Source organism: Apiospora phragmitis, assembly GCF_038363925.1.
Source record: "Apiospora phragmitis strain CBS 135458 chromosome Unknown utg000004l:1.0-3135199.0:1.0-3139288.0, whole genome shotgun sequence".
Classification (NCBI taxonomy): Eukaryota; Fungi; Ascomycota; class Sordariomycetes; order Amphisphaeriales; family Apiosporaceae; genus Apiospora; species Apiospora phragmitis.
In genome coordinates this window covers 1,905,388-1,928,049 of record NW_027117402.1, presented here as the reverse complement: position 1 = coordinate 1,928,049, position 22,662 = coordinate 1,905,388, and the positions used below count along the sequence as shown (strand labels likewise).

At 53.5% G+C, this 22,662-nt stretch overlaps 7 protein-coding genes across 7 annotated transcripts; 4 read left to right on the top strand and 3 right to left on the bottom strand.

Moving 5' to 3' along the window:
• Nucleotides 1–774: 774 nt before the first annotated feature.
• PG994_003726 (uncharacterized protein) lies at nucleotides 775–2,056 on the bottom strand (the record flags this gene model as incomplete). Its single annotated transcript, XM_066855135.1, has 2 exons — nucleotides 775–1,858; nucleotides 1,932–2,056. The coding sequence occupies 2 exons, from the start codon at nucleotides 2,054–2,056 to the stop codon at nucleotides 775–777; spliced, it is 1,209 nt and encodes a 402-aa protein (XP_066719413.1).
• A 2,277-nt stretch (nucleotides 2,057–4,333) lies between these two features.
• On the top strand, nucleotides 4,334–5,470 carry PG994_003725 (uncharacterized protein; the record flags this gene model as incomplete). Its single annotated transcript, XM_066855134.1, has 5 exons — nucleotides 4,334–4,344; nucleotides 4,401–4,419; nucleotides 4,476–5,005; nucleotides 5,063–5,234; nucleotides 5,327–5,470. 5 exons carry the CDS (start codon nucleotides 4,334–4,336, stop codon nucleotides 5,468–5,470), a joined length of 876 nt encoding a protein of 291 aa, XP_066719412.1.
• A 1,859-nt stretch (nucleotides 5,471–7,329) lies between these two features.
• PG994_003724 (chitin deacetylase) lies at nucleotides 7,330–9,941 on the top strand (the record flags this gene model as incomplete). Its single annotated transcript, XM_066855133.1, has 6 exons — nucleotides 7,330–7,419; nucleotides 7,473–8,021; nucleotides 8,088–8,183; nucleotides 8,255–8,403; nucleotides 8,494–8,999; nucleotides 9,133–9,941. The coding sequence occupies 6 exons, from the start codon at nucleotides 7,330–7,332 to the stop codon at nucleotides 9,939–9,941; spliced, it is 2,199 nt and encodes a 732-aa protein (XP_066719411.1).
• A 979-nt stretch (nucleotides 9,942–10,920) lies between these two features.
• PG994_003723 (uncharacterized protein) lies at nucleotides 10,921–12,847 on the top strand (the record flags this gene model as incomplete). The annotated part of the gene is made up of 3 exons (XM_066855132.1): nucleotides 10,921–11,316; nucleotides 11,419–12,647; nucleotides 12,760–12,847. The coding sequence occupies 3 exons, from the start codon at nucleotides 10,921–10,923 to the stop codon at nucleotides 12,845–12,847; spliced, it is 1,713 nt and encodes a 570-aa protein (XP_066719410.1).
• A 772-nt stretch (nucleotides 12,848–13,619) lies between these two features.
• PG994_003722 (EAP30/Vps36 family protein) lies at nucleotides 13,620–14,392 on the bottom strand (the record flags this gene model as incomplete). The annotated part of the gene is given in 2 exon segments (XM_066855131.1): nucleotides 13,620–14,030; nucleotides 14,048–14,392. 2 exon segments carry the CDS (start codon nucleotides 14,390–14,392, stop codon nucleotides 13,620–13,622), a joined length of 756 nt encoding a protein of 251 aa, XP_066719409.1.
• Nucleotides 14,393–15,068: 676 nt separating this feature from the next.
• PG994_003721 (40S ribosomal protein uS9) lies at nucleotides 15,069–15,950 on the top strand (the record flags this gene model as incomplete). Its single annotated transcript, XM_066855130.1, has 5 exons — nucleotides 15,069–15,124; nucleotides 15,181–15,193; nucleotides 15,387–15,458; nucleotides 15,521–15,600; nucleotides 15,740–15,950. 5 exons carry the CDS (start codon nucleotides 15,069–15,071, stop codon nucleotides 15,948–15,950), a joined length of 432 nt encoding a protein of 143 aa, XP_066719408.1.
• A 2,191-nt stretch (nucleotides 15,951–18,141) lies between these two features.
• On the bottom strand, nucleotides 18,142–19,751 carry PG994_003720 (Protein AAR2-like; the record flags this gene model as incomplete). Its single annotated transcript, XM_066855129.1, has 2 exons — nucleotides 18,142–18,685; nucleotides 18,706–19,751. The coding sequence occupies 2 exons, from the start codon at nucleotides 19,749–19,751 to the stop codon at nucleotides 18,142–18,144; spliced, it is 1,590 nt and encodes a 529-aa protein (XP_066719407.1).
• Between the last annotated feature and the right edge of the window lie 2,911 nt (nucleotides 19,752–22,662).

Genomic DNA, 22,662 nt, shown 5'->3' with positions numbered 1-22,662 from the left:
CAGCGTACGTACCGGTAATCAGGGCGACTTTCCCTTGCAGGGACCCCCGGAACTTAGACGGGTATATGAACGGATACACGTCGCTGTGTAAGCGGGGGCGGGAGGTTGATGCGCAGCAGCCATTGCAAGAGATCTTATACAATAAAGATAGAATAAAAAGCGAGAACACGGCTTGTACTTTGATCAAATGCGATTGCGGTACGCAAGAGATGGGATATACGAGAGAGTGCGTATTAACTTTATGTATCTAGGTAATCGTCTGGAGACGGACCGATGCAAGCATAGACACATTCCCCGGCAAAGATGGTCGGTTATTATTAGTGACCCTTGTCGAAGTGAATGCGGGGAAACCGCTTTGCTGGGATCTTGATAAGAACATACCTACCTAAATTTAACCTTCCTCTACCACGTAGGTAAATCACCCCCGTTCTCTACCGGCGGCGTTGTTCTTGATCTTAATCATTGTCAATCACGAGCGAGAGGTGCAGGTTCGCCATGTTGAAGAATATCATGAGCCTTGATTTCGCCGAGATGCCATGTAATTGTAGCATATCAATTCTCGAACTGGGCTTGCGAACCTGCAAACCCTTGACCGGCCTGCCACCTTGAACGCCTGCTCTTATGCTAATTCTTAGAAAAGTCCATAATGCTACATATGTTTTTGAAACCCAAAACCCTTCTCCTCCCCCTTGAGAACTCCCCTCAAATGCAACGCTCCAGGACTGCTATTGTCGAGATTTAGATGTTCGACTCCACGACCGTGCCCGCGAGCTCTCACCAGGGGATCATGGGTGGCAGCATCGGGTACTCAACGCCGTCGATGATTTCGGTTCCGTACCCGACATCATTGTAGCCCACAGAGCCTGATGGCTCTATCATGGCGCCCAGCTCGTCTCGTTTCCAGTTGGCTTTGCAGTTTCCGGGAACGTACTTCGCCGCATCCATGAACAGGGTCATCTTGACCTCGGGACAGTAGTCCCATATGTGCTTCCGCAGCGCGGGCGTGCCCCAGATGCCGCTGTGCAGCATGACGCCGGTGCCGCCGGTGTGGTAGCCCATGGGCTCGTAGTGGCCCTCGCGCCAGTCGTCGAGCCCGCTGACGTAGTCGCCGTGCTCGATGGCCTCGAGGGTGCCGTTGGGCCTGGCCGCGGCCGCCTTGTTGATCTTCTCGTTGGTGCCCGTGTGCATCTCGCCGCTGAAGGTCAGCGAGACGGTGCCGTTGGCCATCTTGGCGCCCGGGCGGTGGCCGAGCCGCTCGGCGAGCCAGACGTCCTCGGGCTGCGACCCGTCGACGCGGACCTGGTCGCGCAGGATCTCGACGATGGCGCTGACGCGGCGCAGCGACAGGCCGCCGTTGCCGCCGAACTTGCCGTTGGGGTTCCAGGGCGCGCCGACCCAGTCGTAGTAGAGGTAGTCGTTGATGTTCTGGCGGCTGTTGGCGCACAGGATGCTGTCCGTCTGGAAGACGAGCAGCCACTCGGCCGGCTGCAGGACCGTCTCGTACAGCCACCGGTTGGTCAGGAAGCGGCTGATCATCTCCTGGCCCGCCGTGCTCATGTTGGACGGGATGTAGGTCAGGTCCAGCTTGCCGTTGTTGACCTGCTCGCGGATGGCCATGGACTTGTTGATGTACTGCACCGACTCCTTGGAGCCCATGAAACGGAACCGCCAGTCCGGCGGGACGACGGACATGAAGTGCAGCATCAGTGGTGCCAAGATGGGGTTTTCTCGGTTCTCGATGAGCAGTGCGACTTTGCTCTCGTTGTACGGCAAGCGCGGCGGCTCAGCATACTTCAGGGATATTTTAGGCACTTCAACCGTCCTGATCGTGGGTATGGAGAAGTAGAAAGCGAATATGCTGTTGCCAAAATGTCAGTCGCCTTTTTTTTTCGAGTCAAGATGACAGCAAACAGGCCAAGACGGCTACTTACAAGAAGGTGAATAATGTGCCGGCGATGCGCATCCGCCGTGTTGTGCATGACCATACCGAGTAGACCGCCGTCTTGGACTTATCCCATAACTCGCCCATGGTCATCTCTTCATGACGAGAAGACATGATATAATAATGAAAGACTGGGGTCAGGAAATGTCTACCGAGATAGGCATACAGATCAAGATCAAGACCAAGAATCCCGAGGACCTGGTTGAGGGCGGGCGAGACAGTGGGGGAGACAGCGGGAGGAAGAAAAGGTTCAGAAGGGTGCCGGGGTGGTTCGCATCATAGGTCTCGCTTCCTTGGAGGGTGGGATGTCTCAGCCCGCGCTTGGCAGTGGTGCTATCCTATCTAAATTACCTAAGCCTTCTAGGTTGATGGATGCGGGATACCTGCTCAGGTTCTAGACAGATGTGGGTGTAGCTGCGCTCCTTTCTAGTCAGGCCCAGGCCGATGTGCTAGTGCGGGTGTGACAAGGTGACGCGAACTCGGTTATCGCCATCAACTATTGCAAGTCCAGGATGCTGTACCCACCCAGAAATGGCCATAGTGGTGCAAGAAGTAGATCAGGCTTCATGTCTTTGTTAGGTGGGCAAAAAAAAAGGGAATATGGAATGAAAAGATGGCTGGGATTGATTCTTTGTGCGTGAGTCTCGTACGCTGTGTATCCGTAAGCAGTACTCCGTAAGCAGAGCACGTAAATGCCATTGAATAATACAGCTCAACTAGGGAAGATCTACTCTGTAGTATGCCAAGAATAGGCAACCGTATTGTATTCCCCCCGATTTGACAAAGATGCCCCGGCATACGTGCATGTGCCTGCTTTGAATACTAACACTCCACCTTCCTCTCTACCTTATTCTCACACGGAAGGATTGCCCAGCTAACAGACGCTAGCAAGTTTTGAAACAGGATGCACCTACATCCTACCTAGGATACTGCAGCAACTCGAGGCGTACTGGATGTGCCCCCCAAAGCCTCGCACAACAAACTCGCGAGGCCGGCGGCGATTCGTCAAATCGTTTTCGTGGCCGCAGTCGATATCTTCTCAACTCCAAGCCAGACCCCTGCATCTGTCAATCTGTCCCGCTCCCTCCCCGGCCGATCGACTTCATTAGCGGGGCGCTACGACTTACCGGTTGCGTTGAGGCTGGCTGAGTAAGTGACATATAAATTAGAAATCATATTCATAGTATCCTGTCCGGATCTCTAGTCAAGTCGACTATTTGGTTCTAGATGATAAAAAAGTCGAGGTCGCTCTGGAACACACCAACTTCTTATTCAGGAGCGACGTGATCAATGATGGCCTCTTGTTGCTCGTATGGATTCCTAACCATTTACCCTCCAACTCCTGCCATAGCATCCTACTGCCACCACGCAAGATCTTGCTCATCCCATGGCTTGATGATGTGGCCCACCTTGAGCGGCGCAGGCTGACATGCCCATCTCTCTCATCCGCAGCCGACCAGCCGAGTTGGTGATCAACTTTGTTCTGGCTCATTAATCTAGGACTCTGAGGATAAGCTGACCGGAAGTATGTAATAGTAGGTCAAGTAAGCAGCCTTTCGATCAGGCTTGATCCCTCCTTTCCCGATCTCGCCGGCTTCCAACCCCATATCAAACCCCGTCTGTGCAACGAACAGTGGGTAGCAGCTGAAAGCAAAGCTGAACGCTAATGTAGGGGTACTGCCACTATTGGGGCGGAGGCAACTAAAAGCAAGTCCATGTGGTTTTTGCTCCTAGTTTAGTGAGAAGATAAGGTAGTACATGCCAATTAATCGCGATGGAATGCTTCATGTTCCTTCGCTGCCGGAAGCACATGTAATCTTACACCTTCTGCGGCAAAGGCAAAGCCGCAAAGGTCTCACCTAAAATGTACATGGGAGCAGCTCCTTTTGGAAGCCAGATCCGGACTTGGGCTATTTCCTACATAGTTTCTGGTCGTATAAACCGAAGCCTTGACTACTTCACTAGCATCAACAATAGCAAGGAGATGCAACCGCCGACCCGGCTGAGAAGAGCGAGAGCTGGAAGCCTTCGCACCATATGACCATCGACTAAGCTTTGTCGTTCCGTATTCATTTTTTTTTACGTCAGATTGGATTCAATTGTCCTTGTCCCCGGCCTCGTCCTTTGGCATCAGTAATCAGACGGTCGCCTTCATTGTGACGATAATGCTGTCAGCCCAGATACACATCCACGACGCTTGGTTCAAATCGTGTACAACGTTGCCGTGAGACAGTTTGCAACTTACCACACGCAAACCGTATTACTCACTCATTCTCCCTAACCCACCTTCTTCTCGGGTTTTTCGACCATCATTGTAATCCTTCTTCTTGACCAAACGGCGCACCTTGCGAGCCTTGACAGCGCATTTGTCGGCGCCTACCAGTTGCCGCCATGGCAGCCTCGTCACGCAGTTCGCTGGCTTCCCTCTTTTACCTGAACAGGAACAAAATTATTATAGTGGTTTCATTGGCGATAACGTAAGTTGTTTACCTCCTATCCTTTGCGCCTTGTCCGCTGACCTCTCCACTCCAAGTTGGTACATCACCGGGCTCATCCTCATTACAAGCCCAAGATAGAGGCCCATTTCAAGTCGAGGCTAGATGAAGCGCGGCAAAAGATTCCCTCAGTCAAGATCGACTGGCACCCGAACCAAAATGAAGACGACTTGCGCCGCAACTACAATACGTCCAAGCTGGCTCTCCTGATCGAGCCGCGCCCACTCCCCCATCTCGTGCCCCAGATCTTGCACATGATCACCGTGATCCCTCCAGACTGGCGTTTCTTATTTATCGGCTCGAACAAATCTGCTATAAGCGTTGGGCGCAGCTTTGCCACCAAGCACCAGCAGGCCATCGGGAAATTGGATCTCATGGTGCTCCCTGAACCTTGGGAGATCGACAGCAAGGAGAAGGTCCACCGGCTCCTGACAGACAAGCGTTTCTACGACGAGTTTCTGCCTGGGGTGGAGTGGATCTTGAAGTATGAATCCGACAGCATCCTCTGCGCCAACTCGGACCAAAGCCTGAATGACTGGCTGCACTGGGATTGGGCTGGGGCGCCAAGGTAATAATTTGTACACCATAACTCACACATTGACTCCGCTGACTGATCTTGAAATAGAAAAAAAGACGACAAATTCGCTGGCAACGGCGGCCTCTCGCTGAGAAAGGTGTCTGCCATTCAACGAGTGCTCAAAATTCAGGAACGACAAAACGGCACGCAACCAGAAGATGAGTGGTTTGGGGCTAAAGTCTTAGTCCTCCCTGGTGCCCAGTCGCATCCGGAACCGATGGTCAGTTAGCCGTTGAAGATACCTATATCCCCAACTCTATGGGCTTCCACGTCAGAGATGGCGGCAAATCACTCGCACCTGCGGTATGGCAGAATCATACTCAGAGAAAGGCCATCTTCGACTACTGCCCCGAATTGAGCCTCATTATGGATATGAAACTCGAACGCGAGCGATGTTCTAATGATGACAAAGAAGGCCACCTCGTGGGCAGTCACGCTATCGAGGATGATTCTTGAAGACGTTACATTCCAAGACCCCGATGTCCAGTCTTCCGAAAACAGAATGGCGGGGATTATTACTGGAGAAGCACCATACAAGCAGTTTCTCCTGGGGCGGAAGCAAGGTTCAAAAGCCACATCAGGCCACTCACCCAGCACAGGCTAAGACATGCCGGAAGACGCAATACAGAACCACTGCAATACCCATCACTGGCTACCGAGAGGAGAGAGGTAAATCCTAATACGATCAAGATCGCATAGCCCTGGGAGTTTGGTAAAGCATATTGCGCGACTGGGCAGTCCTGGCTGCTTGGATTCAAACACAACGTTCGATTTAGATACCGTTCAAGCCGATCCTTGAACTGACGACGAACTTAATGAGCAGGGTATTGAAGCAGTTGCAGCGCCATGAGTATGCATAGTACGCCGGTCGAAGCAACGGAACAAGAGCCTACGCGAGGATCATGCATAGGGATTGCGATGCTCGCTTCGTGATCTGGTGGCTCGAGATGCTGTCGTGCCGTCACGATGGCACGCTATGGACACGTTCCCTCGATCTGCCAGGAAGAGCATACGTCAACCGTAACTTCATGGTGGGCGTTGAGAAGAATATACCAATACCCGTCTCTATTAACGGAACACGGTGCTTTTTGTCCCGAGCTCCGTCATCGATGTGTATGTCCCATGCTGATCAGCTCAAGTTGTATCAACGGGTGAACTCGTCACCCGAGTTGGCTTGGACGCGACAATGAAGTAACAATCCATTCAGCCAATTAATATGGCGAGAGGCGTGCATGCGAGATACTTTCCCAATGAGATGCTGCGTTGCAACGGAAGTAAGCGAAGTCCATGCTGGAAGGGGCATATGCACCACCAGGGGAAAATATTGAACTCGTATTCCGCCTAATATCGACATTCCCCCAATCCTTGGAGATCCCAGGTAATATCGCCAGCCAGGACGCATTTTCTTCGGGCTGATTCCACGAACAGAACCCGCCTTCTGGTGGTTCACGATACATCATTCCACCAACCTGCATGTAAGTTGATACATCGTTTGCAGATACGACCTATGTGAATGAATACTACATGAGTCCGGGTATCGTCGCATACACTTTGGGTCTAACCTCGATCCAGCTGCCTGTAGACGACCTGGGTAAAGGATACTCCGACAAGCATGCCTCTCTTGGATATTCACCCCCAATTTGCCGGTAGGAACTAAAAGGCCAACACCCGTCCTGTGTAGGATTGTATATGAGACGCGCGGCAAGACGATGATCGTGATAGAATCGACCCCGGATGAGCTTTCAAAGCTTGTATGGGCAACAGCCTCGCTCGCCAAGGTGGCCAGCTGATGATGAATCTGCCCTACCGTGGCCACACCTGCTCTTGATGAGTCGTTGGAGACAAGGTCGAAGCCAAGTGCAAGGAATTTTGCGCCGTGTGCTGATGTTCTCTGCACACCTGCATATAGTCGAGGTCTGTGGACCGGGTTAATCGGCAACTATTCAGGCATAGGCCACTGCAGGGTGCATGCGCATGCCTCTGCGCTATAACGCGTGCTGCAAGAGGGTAACATCCGGATATATGCCCAACATGTTTTGCTTTTTGCGTCTTGGCCACCTGAAATCTTTTCTATTTCTGCACAGAATGAGTCGATATATATATATATATCTAGCTGTTCCCATGGTCACTCTCGAATATGGGCCAAGTCTTGGCAACAGTTTCAGAACCCCTTTTCCTATCATTGCCTCCAGCACCGAGTGCGTCTAAGTCGAAGTTCTGCGGCAGATGCGACTCATAAGACACCTTTGAGAGCTTTTGACCACCTGCCTCGTCAAATCCCACGCGCTGAGCTTGTCTTTAATCAGTCGTCCGTCATGCTCTGGTCCAATCCTGTCTTTCTCCTGGCCGCCTGGGCCGGCTTCTTGGCTGCTCATCAGGCAGATCCCGCCTACGCAGAGCGTGCTGTGCCCAGATACTCGGCGGCCGACAATTCCTGTCAGAACTGAAATCGCGCAAGTCTTTGGCTCAGGATACCAGTCAGTTCGCTCGAGCGGTACAAGCAGCAGCAGCAGCAGTGGAAGCACAACACAGCCGCCGCGGCGGCAGCACTGGCGGCGCCGAAGAGGAGGCCAAACCGCAAGAAGCGAAGCTCCAGGGGCGCCAGAACAAGAGCGGCAAGTGCGGTGCAGGCCGTGGATCTTGTGCCGCTGGTTATTGTTGCTCGGCCGAAGGGTGGGTTCTTCCATCGTTCCCAGGCCGTCTTATCTTACTTGCCTACTCCCCCCCTTCCCATATAGAGAATGCTACTAATATCGTCACGATAAGATGGTGTGGCTTGGGGCTAGATTATTGCATAGCCCCAGATTGCCAGCTAAACTACGGCCCCGGCTGTGATGGCAACAAGAAGCCCAGCGGAGCCGATACCTCGGGCATTGCGAGACCGAGGATGGGGAGGGTCCAATACGGAGGAGTCGGTATATACGACTGCGTGACCAAGGGCGACATTGCGCTCACCTTTGACGACGGTCCATACAACTTCACAGATGCGCTGTTGGACAAATTGGCTGTATGCGAATAATCTAATAGTTGTTTGAATACTGGATGAACAATCGCTAACTGACACCATGAAAAGGCAGCCGATGCCAAAGCTACCTTTTTCATCACTGGGTATAATCTAGGAAAGGGGGCCATTAACGACCCGCAGTATCCCTGGAGAGCCGACATCGAGGTAATTGCGAGCCAACAACATTCGACCTGACTTCTCCCCCTTCGCAATAATAGCGTCTGACTCTTCTATAGCGAATGGCGGCTGAAGGTCACCAAATTGCTAGCCACACGTGGTCGCACCAGAACTTCAGTCAAATGAGTACCACTCAGGCGCAGAACCAGATGATATGGAACGAAATCGCTTTCAACGATATCCTTGGCTACTTTCCTACCTACATGCGGTCAGAACTCGAGATTACCTACCCATTTTGGTCTTAGTCTCTGCTAGAGGGGAAGAAATATATGCTGACCAACCTTGCCCGGCCATACAGACCTCCCTACTCGATCTGCGAGCGGGCTTGCCAGAACATGCTGCTCACGCTCGGGTACCACGCCATCTACTTCGACCTGGACACCGAGGGCTACTTGCACGACGACCCGTCGGAGATCCAGACGAGCAAGGACATCTGGGACGACGCGGTCGAGGGCTCGAACCCGTGCCAGGACAGCTACCTGCAGATCGAGCACGACATCCACTACCAGACCGTGTACAACCTGACCGACTACATCCTGGACTCGCTCTTCCGCAGCGGCTACCGCTCCGTCACCGTCGGCCAGTGCCTCGGCGACCCGCCCGAGAACTGGTACCGCGCCGGCACCGGCGCCGTCCCCGCCTACGACTTCACCACGCGCGAGCCGACCGGCACCTGGGCCTGCCTGAAGCCGACGGCCACCACCACCCGGAAGACGACGACGACGACCAAACCTACCGCTACGCCCACGCTCGGAGTCAGCCCCGATGGCGGGTGCGGCCCTGGCGTGACCTGTCAGGGTCCCAGTACGGAAACTGTACGTCGCTCGTCCTACTCCTTCTCCTTCTCCCCATAACCATCACCTTCATTATCCTTTTCTAGCCACACTTTGTGGGGTCCTCCTAACCAAAAGCGCTCTTGCTTCGCTCTCTTTTCCAGGTTGTTCGCAGAATGGCTATTGCGGAGCCTCGATCGACTACTGCGGCGGCGGCTGCCAGTCGCAGTTCGGCACCTGCAGCTCCCCCGACAACACGCTCCCGGCCGACTCCCCGATCCCGCCCACGACATCGCCGACCAAGCTGCCCACGGGCCCCGGCGCGGGCATTCCCGACAGCCCGCTTACGACGACGCCCACGACGACGCCAACAAGTCCGCCCGCGCCGACCTCGACCCTCAAGGTCAGCATCGACGGCAACTGCGGCGGCGACACGACGTGCGTGGGCTCCGAGTTCGGTAACTGCTGCTCGGTCAATGGCTGGTGCGGCAGCACGACCGATTACTGCGGCGACGGATGTCAGCCCAATTTCGGATCCGGATGCCAGGCAAGCGAACCCCCTAGTCCCACCCCTACTCCTACCCTTACCACTACATCTTCCCCTGAACCCCCTCCAGCTACTACCCCTTCGACCAGCACCAGCACCAGTACCTCGACTACGTCGACAACAACAACAACAACAACTTCCACTAAACAAAGCACTACCTCTACCACCAGTAGATCTGATTCTAGTACCACCACCACCATAATCACCTCTACTTCCACTTCTACCACGTCCTCCTCCAGTCTTCCACCACGCCCGACTGCCCTGATCCCCAGCGTCGATGGGTCGTGTGGCCCGGGAACCGGTTATACATGTGAGAGTAGCGGGTTCGGTGTCTGCTGCAAGAGGAGCGATGGCAGGTGCGGCGGACTTCTCCTGTGCGGATTGCTGGATTGTCAACCGGGGTATGGACTGTGTATTCTGAGATAAAAAAAGGCGCAGCAGATATATATTTTTGTTCTTTCCTTGGTTCGTTTCTAGCTGAGAGATGAGAAAAAGAAGACTAAATCCAAAATGTTAATAAGATCGTGTCGATTTTCAATGTCCACTCATGTGATATGTATGCCCTGCCATAGCTGGCTGCCTTTCCCCATTTTCCAGAGTATGAATGAGAAGGCGTATTGTGCCAAATGGGAAGCCGTAGGTTCATTACCCATACAATGGTCTTCGCGGTGACAACCCGTGGTGACAATCCGCACATAATTCCATCTGCTGTGTATGCCAGAACCTCCCCAATTTGAGACCTGCCAGTCTTTCATCTACTGGCAGACCAGAGAGCCTCCCCACCCTCTGGTACAACACAGCCCAGCCTCCTGGCCAGGCATTCGTTTTAAATTGGCATCGAGTAGTACGCATGCAGCTAGCGACTACGTAGTTCTCTGCGGGGATCCGTGGTCTTGGTATTTATCAAGACCCGTCGCTGATCGGAGCCGGTGAAACCCGGGTATTGACCGGCCCGCCTCACCAGTTACCGCTGTCGCCGGCCAATTCAGCGGGGTGCATTTTCACACTACCAACTACCTAGATTGTCATGCCAGAAGATCACCTTCCATTTAAGGAGAAGGGTCTCTTTGGGGGTAATGCCAGCCCCATAATTGCCGGTTCGGTACTCGAGCGAAGCCATATCGGCTGGGGGGTAGGGACAAGCTCATCTCCACATCAATGAGGGGCTTGGCGATTCATGGCCCGTCTGACTTCAATAAACCAGATGCGCGTACAGTTGACGGTTGGTTATCATGGCCGGCCCTGGGCAGTTGCAGGGAAGGGAGGACGCAGGCGCGATGGCCACCTCACGCAAGGGGATTGAACTGAGGCACGTTTATATACTGCCGCCGGGCCCCAAGATGATATGATTTGATTTCAATTCACCGCCATCGCCTCTTGCACTCCGTTGAAATCTTTGCTCAACATGTTGTTCTCACGGGCCAGCTGTATTTCGAGCAGCCTCCTTGGCCTTCTCATGGCCGTGGCCGGTGTGGGCTCCGTTGAGTTAAAGGGCCATAGCCATGCCCAGAATCTGCTGGACGAGTCCATGGACTTCATGGACAAGATCTACGACCGCGACGCCGGCTACCTGTACTACTTCTACTACCCGCTGGCGGCGGGGCAGCACGAGACCCGGTCGTCGATGTGGTACGCGACGGGGCTCCTGCAGCGCAACCGGGGCGACGACGTCGATCAGGCCGTGAGGATCATCAAGAACATCATCGGCGACCAGGAGAAGAACGAGACCCTGCAGTGGTTCGGCGACTACACCATATACCCGGAGCAGCCTACAGTTGGACACGGCGACTACAAGCCAGTGGTAAGTAGTTTTGTCCTCTTCCATAGCTGGGTGTTGTCTGTTCATCATATAAGGCCTTTTCCCGGATGGTCATGAGCTTACATGCGTGAGTTATCTTCATAGATCTACAATTCGTGGGATCCTAACTGGCGAGGCTTCATCGGCACCAATCTCATCGTCATCTACGAGGAGTTCGAGGCGCTCCTGCCCGGCGACGTCAAGCAGCTGATCCTGGCGAGCCTGTACAACGCCACCGTCGGCGACAGCTACCGTGTCGGCGGCGTCGACGACGACAACCTGTACCCCTCATACAGCAACCCGGCCATCATGCGAGCCGTGGCGTCCGGGTGGACGGGCCGCAAGTGCGGCGACGCCAACATGACGGCGGCGGGCGAGACGTACGCGCGGGAGATCCTGGACCTGTTCGACCGGGGCCAGACGCTGTCCGAGTTCAACAGCGGGACGTACATGGGCGTGTCCCTCTACGGCCTGACCCTCTGGGCCAAGTACATGCCCGCGGACGACTCCGTCATGGGCGCCCACGGCGGGCGCATGATCCGGCAGATCTGGGAGACGGCGGGCCAAATGTACAACGCGAACCTCGGGAACCTGGCGGGGCCCTGGGACCGCGCCTACGGGTACGATATGAACAAGTACGTCGCCATCTTCTCGCTGTACATCTGGACGCTGGTGGGGAAGGAGAACGCGCCCGGCCTGCCGACTACAGGCCAGACGTGGTCCATGGCGCACGCCGACGACTTCGAGTACGCGCCGCTCATCGCCGTGCTGGCCCCCTTCCACGATGCCCTCGTGCCCGAAGATGCCGTGGCCCGCCTGTCCGCCTTCCCATCAGGGGACAGTAATGATGATAAGGGGTACACGTACACGACGTCGGCCTTCGCGCCGCCGCACGACCTGGTCCCGCGCAACATCACGACCTGGCTCTCGCCCCACCTCACCATCGGCGCCGAGTCGTTCCGGGAGACCGTCCTGGGCGGGCCGCGCGAGGACTCGTCGCAGTGGAACCCGGCCGTGGTGCAGTGGGCTCAGTCATCCTCCTCTTCGACCAACAACGACAAGAAGTCCGTGGGCTACCTCACGCTGTACCCGACCGAACCCGCGCTCGACGCCGAGGTGGCTCCCGGTAATTTGGATTTGACGTATCCGGACGGCAACGCGACCAGCAGCTTCACCTTCCTCGTCAGCGCGAACCCGCTGGGCAGCGCCAAACGCAACCTCGCCAGCCTCGAGGAGGATCTTGACGGCATCAAGATCGAGGTCTCGGGATCCGTGGATCCTGTACCTATCATCACCTTCTGTGGCTTGGTTGGTGGAAGCTGCAAGCCTATCCAGTAAGTTCTTTCAGTCCTTTTGTTAACCTTTTAATTCACTATGTTCATCATATTTCGCCGTGAGTTCGCACCAGTAGGATTGCGGTTTTGCTGACGTGAAGAAATCTGATAGCGAATTCGAGTTCTGGAATTTCACTTACGTGATGCCCGCCAACAGCACCGCGGTGCCTAACGTTAACCTGGCGATCGAGACCAAGTAGACATCGTGAAGCTCACACCAAGTGCTTTGTGCACAGATCTAATGATATTTGCCTTATGGCTTAATTAATTAATCAATACATCTAAAACTCTTCATTTGAACATGCAAGCAGCGTAACTTGTGTTGTCCGTGGTCGTGGCTCGAATATGACCTGATCCTTTCCCCAACTGCGATCAACGGAAGAGGGATTGCTTCCCTCGAGACTCCTGCCGTTGGGACCGTTGTCTCTGACGGTGTTGTCCTTTGGCTGCTCGACCAGATGAGTCGGCGCGATATCATGTAGGGTCCACCTGCAGGCATGGAGGGCATGGCATGTTTCCGCAACGCCTAGTAGCCTAGCCCTCATCTCCCTTATGCCATAGAGCAAAAATCAATGACGGACAGGGATAGTTCTGCATGACAGGTAATAATATATCATGGTCTGTCTCTCCAGCCCTTCCGCTTGGCCATTGGGGTCAGTGGCAAAGGAGAATAAACCGGAACGGGTCGATTTGACTAGCTGTAACATCCACCAAGATCAGTAGGCGTAAGCTAGAATGTATCGTCGAGATCGGCCGACAGAACCTGGGGTTGTTGTGTTTCTGTCGTTGAGGTGTATTAAAAACATCCTTTGCAACTCCGGGGCTACTATGGCCGTGGCCTTTTTTAACCCCCGAGACTAATTTGGCCGGCATGGACGGTTATGTATACGTGCTGGTGACCCTTCTGGGCGAGGTCTAGGGGATGCGGGGAATGGGTAGTTGGTTTTGTCCAAGATTGGGCTGGTGGTCCCTTTACCCGGTGCCAGCACCCTCAGCTGACATCATGAATCCAGGGCTCCAGTACTCCCACTCCTCAGCCTGTTTGTCCACCCAGAGCATACCCTCTCCCAGTAAATCTTCGATCACTGTTTGTGAGCGAGCCCTTTTCCATCGTAGGTTCACCATAAGCATCGACACGCTCACATATCCTAGAACCTGGACCGCTTCCAGCACGGCGCTTTGGTCGGTACTGAGTTCCTTGGGCACTGAGCGAATATATGGCTTGTTGCCAACCTTGACAACCGAGAAACTGGAGCCAAGCGGTTTGAGTGTGCCGACGGCCCTCAAGACATCATCCTCGGAGACTTCAGGGGCGCCTTCCATGCGGCCACGCATGACGCGTTCCCTCAGTTCCTTGACGCCAATCAAGCCGCCATTCTCCCCCTGGTCGCGCCACAGACCTCGACGACGCGGACTGCGAGCTCGAAATAGAAGTCGTTCACGCTCCTGCCGAGTAATTGTGCCCACACGCTGCTGCTACCGGCGCCTGCAGAACTGGAGGATGCCAGTGGATCGACACCGATGGCAGAGCACATGCGGGCAAACTGTGCGCGAAAAGACGGATTTGACCGGATGTCCTTGGCATGAGTCTGCGCAAACTGCTGCAGAAGCGACTTGAACACGGACAGCTGCGTCTCTAAAGCCTGTGCGTTGGTGTTGCGTAGACTATTGCCATGGGATGCAAACTGCGCCGAGGTCAGGCGACTGCGGTCGAAGGCCGCTAAACCTACACCTTTGCGCGACATCTCAACGGGGTGACCGAATGCTACAGGCGGCTTTTCAAAGAGCTTTCTTATTAAGACTGCGAAGGAGACAGGTTGTAAACTGCGAACTTCGAGAGCATAGGCAGATATGTAGGTAAGTACTTATGTATCTGCAGCAGCCCCCCAGAATTGTGCTTGTCAAGTCGTTCCGCTCTGGTTTGCTTGCATCACCACTCGCGTGTTAAAGTCTCTTCATCATGTAAGGAATAGGCGTATGGTGATAGGGCAAGTTCATCTGCAGGTAACAATTTCACTTCACGGATGAAGCATATCAGGTCTGAGGTAAGGGAAGGTTGATGATACCTGAACGAATAGAAGGGAAGTGCACATCAATGTACCCCACGAAAGATGAAAGTGGGTAGGTCAGATAGATAGCTGCCTCCGGAACCTTGGCTCTTAAGCCCCCACTTAACCGGACCCTTCTTATCTAATCTTTTTTTATCCCAGCCACAAAACCTTGGACCCTCAAGCTGTGGCTCAACAGCCGCCAAGTCTTTCTAGCCTTAGGGCACACGAAAAAAAATCCCAGTCTCGTAACTTCGCCCGCTCTCAAGCTTAAGTTGCCGAAAATCGAGACCGCTCACGCCCACGCCTATACCCGCTGCGAATCCCTTCATTTCTCGATCGACATTCCACAGCAACACATCAATCCGCAATCATGTCGACCTCCCAGAGCGTTCAGTGCTTCGGCAAGAAGAAGACCGCGACCGCAGTGTTGGTACTCCCGTCCCCAAGTCTGAATGCATTCAAGCTAACCCACAACTTCCCAGTGCCCACTGCAAGGTTAGTGATTAAAATTCCAACGTCCCTCCTGAGAGTCCGAATCGAGCTGGCGAGCGACGATACGCCGTAATCGAGAACGTCAAAATTGTCTTGTGTCGAAAATTTGCGACTTGTGGGATCGATTCGAGCAGAGAGAGGGACGAAAAAGGCCAAAGTGGATTGTACGGAAATGCTGATGGAAATAATCGAATAGTCCGGCGCTGGCCTGATCAAGGTCAACGGCAAGCCCCTCAGCCTGGTCCAGCCTGAGGTTCTCCGTTTCAAGGTAAGCCATCATCTTGGTGCCAATATCAGGTGTGGTCGCGAGTTAACAGAATTATTCTCCAGGTCTACGAGCCTCTCCTGATCCTCGGCCTTGACAAGTTCGCCAACGTCGATATCCGCGTCCGCGTTTCCGGTGGTGGCCAGTAAGTGCACCTACTAGCTCTTTACTACCTTTTTCGACGAGTGGTTCAGCGTCGCGAATTGCATTGGCTTGGTGCCTAGTGCTGCGACTTGCGACTATTTTGAACACGTCAAAGGAGCACAGAACTAACTCTGGTACAGCACTTCCCAGGTCTACGCCGTCCGCCAGGCTATTGCCAAGGCCATCGTCAGCTACTACCAGAAGTACGTTGACGAGCACAGCAAGAATGCCCTGAAGTCTGCTCTTGTCCAGTTCGACCGTACCCTCCTCGTTGCCGACAACCGTCGCATGGAGCCCAAGAAGTTCGGCGGTCCCGGTGCCCGCGCACGTTACCAGAAGTCTTACCGTTAAACGCTTTTGTGGGTTTGGCGGTTTTGGTGCTGGGGATGCTGTGTGGGAATGGTTGGCTGGCCACCTGGCGAAGTTGGTCTCCCTACAGGATGGAGGCCAGCTTTGCCGGTTGGTGAATGTGACGAAGGCACGCACGAATGGCATCTATTGGCTTTTTAGCAGGAATCGGCACGGTTATATCGGTTCTGATGGAGTCACAAAAGAGGATCCTTTCACGGGAGGGTACAATCAATCCCTCCCAATCATCAATGCATTTTCACGGCAGCTATTTCTTCCTGCCTGGGTTGAGAGGAACTAGGCGAATGAAAGAAATTTCGATCACTGGGTGCTTTTCCCTGAAACGTGCATGTTCTAGTTGACAGGGCTGATGAGGGAGCAAACGGCTGCCCGGATATGCTTGATAAGCACCTCGCGGCCTTGACTAAATTAATCTATGGCAGTCTTCCGAGATAACTATGCAACGCCAGGATCAGTGGCATAATATATTGACTTTGAATAGTCTACCACCCGGAAACACGATTGGGTGGCACGGGTTTTAATCAGTATCCGCGGGACATTTCACTTCCATCCTAGTGACTGTCCTGTCCTATAGGAGTGCCGAACGAAGATCGCGATACCACCTGCCCCCTATGTTGAAGAGATGGCGACGCCAACGGGCTCTCACATGCTGGTATGCTTTCAATGCATCACTGCAATATACAAGGCTTATTGTTCACTGTGATGCCATTCAAATGCAGATGCCCTCCCTACTTCCAGCCTCTGATACGTGTGCCACGCTCTCCTCTCTGATTCTTATTGGAGAGATAATGAACAGGCATATTCCCCAACACTCCACTGTAGGAGAGTATTGGCATTCATTTCATCTGTAAGTCTATCGCCTGTCCATCTATAAAATCTGATGTGTACCGTGGGGATGGGCGAGCCCAGGAAAGAGAAAAAGGAAATGAGAATGGGTATGACGAGATGGATTATTATCTAGCTAGTTAACTGCTTTTTATGCTGTCCTGCCCCAGGCATATATATTTATGATCATGAACTATTCTGAACACAATGATGTCACTCTCCCTCTCTCAAAAACTAGAAACAGTAGGGGCCAGTCGGGTGTAGCGAGGAAGGACTGCTTTTGAATTAGGTTCTCATACGCAACAGATGGATGGTGATACGCGGAAGACGCATTACCCATCTGAGGGATGAGAGAGGGTAGTAATAAGAAGTAGTCCGGCTTCATGCCCTTGTTTCTCATCATCACTACAAAAAGGGCACCATCGTGATGAAAAGTGTATTTATTTCTCGAAAAGGAATTCATCAGGCGGACACCCCGTTTTGCGGTCGGCCTAATCTGACTTGTCAATCTCGCAGAAAGATGGACAACGTGGTTACCACCCCCAGCATGCCTCACCTACCTCCTTTTAGTAGAAGGGGAAAAAGTAGGCAAGCTTGGCGCTTCTGAGCTCACGCTTTGAGAGCAGAAAGTAGGAGAGAGTCAAGGAGTGAATACCCATGAAAAAGGCTGGGTGCTGCCACCCCTCAAGCCCAAGAATTCTTCTGACTTCCCACACACCCAGCCTGATATCTTGCGCATTATTTTCGCATTATTACCACTAAGTTTATCCCATGCAATATGAAGAGAATAACAACATGAAGCAAGATTGAAATGGATCCCTTTTGGTAGGAATGCTCGGATGGACCTCTCCTCCATCTGTAAGAAAAAACCCCCACAACAGAAGTTGCCTGCCTGGAGTTTACCCCTGAAAGAGACGAGCTACCCCTATTTGAAGACTGTTAGGCCAAAGTAGGGGTTGCTCGCGTATCCTGTTGTCCATGATCTCGGTTTCCAAAGCTACTCTTGTCAGATATGCCGAACCTGACCCCAGCTCATGCGGGTGGCATCTTAAAATGCTTCTGCCTCTAGATAACAGGTGATTCTGAGATTCAGACACGTACCGTATTATGAGTGAAGAATCAATGCTACCCAACGCCACGCTCTCGACAAATAGAAGAAGAAAACCCAATCATGGTTTTCAAGCACTTCACTTCCTTGCCATGCACAATCGCTCTCTTCTCTTCCTCGAACCACCCCACCAGTTGATGTCCTAGCCATTATTACCCCATGTTCTCTTTTTGTCTCTTTGCTCATCCTCCCCTCATCCCTCCCCTCTAAACCGAAACAAAGTCACTCGGCCGCCTACTCTCATCCACATCGACCACGACGGCCGCAAAGTCCCCCGCGCTCGTCCTCGTCCTCGAAGTCCGAGAGCTCGGCGTGGACGACCTCGCCGTCCTCGAGCATGATGGTGCCGCTGCGCAGGTACTCGCCCCGCAGGTCCCAGTCCCAGGTCCAGAGGAAACCCTCGAGGGACGCGAAGGCGGCGCCGACGGCCTGCTGGCCCGGCGTGCACCCATCGCCGAGCGCCAGTAGCTGCTCGTTGAGCCGCGACTTGTAGACCGTGAGCGCCTTCTGGAGCTTCTTGGCGGCGCCGCCGCCACCGCTCCCGCCGGGCGCCGTGTCCAGGATCGAGCCCTCGAGGTTCCGGTCGTTGTAGACGAATTGCGCGTGCACCGTCTGGATCAGGTCGCGCGCCAGCTGGGGCTCTTCGACCGCGAGGTGGTAAGCCCGGAAGATGACACGCGTCGTGTAGTGCCACCATTGCTCCAGGCAGGCGTAGTTGCCGAGGTGCATGCCGGTAAGGAAGGCGAACTGGAGCTCGCCGACCAAGTCGTGGAGGCTCCCCAAGCTGGGCCCTCGCCATCGGACTCGGACGATGACTTTCGTAGTTGGGCGATGATCCAGCTTGTGGGGTCGAGAGCCTGCTGTGTGCGCTCTGCACCCTTGGCTTTGGCGTCGAATAGGAGGTCATCCATGCCAAAGGTAAAGGTAAGCTGAGAGGTCGAGTTCGCGTAGAGCCGTGCTTCCTCCACCGTGCTTGTCCCTCCGGCGACGCGGTCGGACGTATTTACCGGCCATGTCTGCTTTGTTCCGCCGGTAAGTCGGTTGAGGAGTGATGGTGTGATGGCAAACGTCAGCTGGTACCAAATGGTGGTATTATCCACAAAAGCAGGCGCTTCCGCGCCGGCTTGGCTCGATGATGTTGGCTGCGGCACGGCTGAGTTTGTACCTCTGAACTGGTAAGGGACGAGATTTCCAAGTCCCTCCTCAAGACGTTCCTTCTGAAATCGCTCCTCGGCATGACTGGCGGGGTCGCTGAGGACCTCGTTAAACTTGTCCCACTGCTTCACGTAGACTCGCCCGGGGCTTTCGGGATTCTTTTCCGGGGCGAATATCCAGTAGGCGCTCCGCGAAGAGGTGGTCTCTGACGGAGCGATCCAGACTAGATGGGCGCCACCGGGGATATCCCGGAACCCCAAGAAGTGCTCAGTTGCGGCAAACGAGATGGTATCGCAACCCACAGTAAACCCCGTGGGCAGGTCGTCCAAAATGAGCACATCGCCACTCCGCAGAAGCTCTAGAACGGGCGCGGAGACATGCAGAGGCTCTGGCGAGCGGTTTGGGACAGGAAGAGGTGTGGTCATGTCTCTGTCAGGTACCATGTCCTCCTCATCGTCCTGGGGTTCGTTGAGATGCAACGTGCCCAGAGGGAAGACACCAGTGACGGGGACGGAATCGACGGATTTTAGGGAGCCCGGGCTGGGGCGTTGCTTGTCCAAGCGCAAATGCGACGTAGAAGCAGAAACGTCAATGTAGGAAGGCGGGTCTGGTATACTCTCGCGAGAAGAGGAAGCGGGCGGCGAAGAAATCGTTTCGGCCATCGTCGAAGGTGTCGAGTGAACGTGTGGGGCCATGGTTGGGGTAGTTTTTCCCACTAACGATTAGTGCCCGCGATGATACTGACGAATGTATATAAAGTAATAGCGACAATTGATTAACGGGTCACTGGATATGGCAGCAAAGTGAAGCAGAACAGTTCAAGCGAGTGGTACAGGTATTGACGATGCAATCTTGCCAGCGAGCGAGGGGTTATCAACAAAGAGACGGGCGCCTCAGAGGAAACTGTTATCGGAGGTGACCTAAGAGGGAGGGGGAAAAAGGACATGGAAGACGGAAAGGAGTGCAAACAGAACTGTGGATGAGTGACACAGATAATGTCTTTCGATGCATCAAAGCTGAGGGCCCGTTCTCGTTCTCCTGAATGTGGCGAGACAGTTGGTGTTGTTAGCTGCGTTGGGCTGCGTTCAACAGATACGAGAGAGCCGCTACGTCATGGCACGTTCTTGCTTCTTCCTCTTCTTTCAGGATCATCGATCATCGATCATCATGGGAATCAACAGCCTGGCCAGCCATCTGTCTGCTGGTAGTGCTGCTGCATTAGGTATGTGACAGGCTCGAAACGATAAGTGCCAAAACGGTTCACCAATTGCGCAAACAACCACTGCCATCGGCCAGTAGAAAGGAAGCGTGCCTTGCGCTTTTGGTAATCTGTCGTATGACTTTGTCCTTCCGCGCTCGATCTTACGACGTTTCCCGTCGCAGCTCCGTCCACACGAGAGGTTGTCGAGTATTAAGCTTCTTCGAAACCCGGATTCCTACATAGCTAGGTAGGTAGGGGTTTAATGCATGAAAGGAAGGGAGGCAGAAGGAAGCCTAAAACTGCATGAGCGTTGCAGCGACAACAGACGAGGCGGAAGTCAATTCCCCTCCAACGCACTGGCACGGACGGACGGGCGGACAGTCCAAAAAGGCTCTGTAGGTACTTGGTGCGCAGCCACAAGAATGTCTTCCCCGTCAGTTATGAAAATGACATATGTATACCTTGGTATTCTTAGCAAGTACCTGTTGATGTAGTACTACTAATGTAGAGAATTAGCACTGGTACTTTATATCGTTTGTATCAATCAGCCACAGGGGAAACGATTGAGAGGTTGAGAGGTTATTAAGAAGTTCCAGAAAGCGGGCCGAAGCGTCCCTGTGCAGCAAGCGGGGCGAAAACCTCCATTCTCATTTGTGAGTCTGGGGTTTGTGCAAGATCTATCTCAATGCCTCCATACCTCCTCCAGCCAAGGCTGCGCTGGGGGGCTGGTTGGCTTATATGCCGTGTATGTAACAGGTTACTCTGCGATAAAAAGGCTTGGTCAGTCGGTTAGTCTGCCGTCGAATTGATCTGCAGCAAGGTAGCAATGGGAGCAAGACAGTGCCAGCGAGTTGCAGGAGCAAAAGGAGGTACTTCTGGCCTCGCCTTACCAACCGTGGGCTAGTCGGGTCAAAACCCAGGTTAGTTGCGCAGCCTTGGGGTTCACTCTATGCATAAACGAAGACAGTAAGTAGTAATGGGTGCAATAAACGGCATGGTTCTTTTTTTTTTTTTTTTTTTTTGAGTTCCTCCTTCCTTTTGGCTTACCGGGTTGGGCGAACATGCTTTCTCGTGCTAGAACAATGCAGAAAGCTTCTAGATGCCTTCGAGAAGAAGATGCATCTTTGATAAGCTTTCCAGCTTGCTCCTCCCCTATGCTGCCCCTTGCTGCAACAGCAATACATTACTGTCGTATGGTGCAAGCATACCATAAGCGCAGTCAAAGAAGCATCGACGCACATTCAAAACAGGGAAGATGGTAAATTTGTCAACGTCCAGTTTAACGAGTTGGTGGGATTGCATTGCGTAGGTACTTTAGATATATAAGTAAGTAACCAGAAGCGCCTCCCCATTGCGCGAGAACTGAGCTCGTTCCGGCGACACAGACATGGTGGGAAACTAAGACCGCCCGTATGAAAACTTTAGCAATCTAAAACAAACGACATGAAGCAGCACGGGACAGGACGCAGTATGGAATTTGCGGGCAATGGGATTTAGAAGGCTACCTAACATATTCGGTAGGTTAGCTGTTCGCCCGGCTTTTCTCCTCCGGGAGCCCTTAATAAGTGCGGTGGTAATATGTGTTGGTCTTGTTATTATTGTTCTTTTTTTTTCTTTTCTATGGCGACTAACAACTGCGCACGCCGCGCAATATCCTACCCTTGCCTTGCCTAGTTTGCCACACCACAAACAGCCTACGACCCGGTCTCCTGGGAAAGCAAGACAACACAAGACGGCGGCGGCGCAAACACCTCACTAACCCAGGTTGCCTGCTTTAGGATGGTGTCAAGCTGTCAAGTTCGGCGACGTAAGGCATGGCGGTGGTAGCGAGGGTAGCGATGGGAGTGGTGTGTGTGGGTTGCATGGCGGTCGCAGCAACGGCCGCCTTAGCTTCGGTCATGTGCGTTTTAGGTGGTCCCGGATAGAAGCGAGCACTAAAATAACGACACGAGCAATCTGATGAAGGGATGATTACATACATCAGTAGGTTTTAATCAGAATCACCCGACTCAAGTCCCAAGGCCCCCCCAGCCCACTACCTAAAGTTAACCCTGGTGGTGATCCCGTTAGTCGGGACTCTAAACAGAGGGACAGGACATCTGCTAACCGTCACCCTAGGTTAGCTACATACTCCGTATCGGTGCCCCCTTTTTCTTCCCTATTCAAACCCCGCCAACGCGGGTCCATCTAACGAATTGACTTGAGTAATGGAAGAGGATCCTCACTACCCACGTACGTAGATATGCCCAACTCATTACGCATTCAGCAGGCAGAGGGAAATATTCCAACATATCCTCCATCCCACTTATTGCCACGAACCTCCGCAGCTATGCGTCCGTCGTCGGAGGAGAGGGAAAAGAGAGGGGGGGGAGAGGAGGGGCACAACTCGAGCGTTACAACTGCAT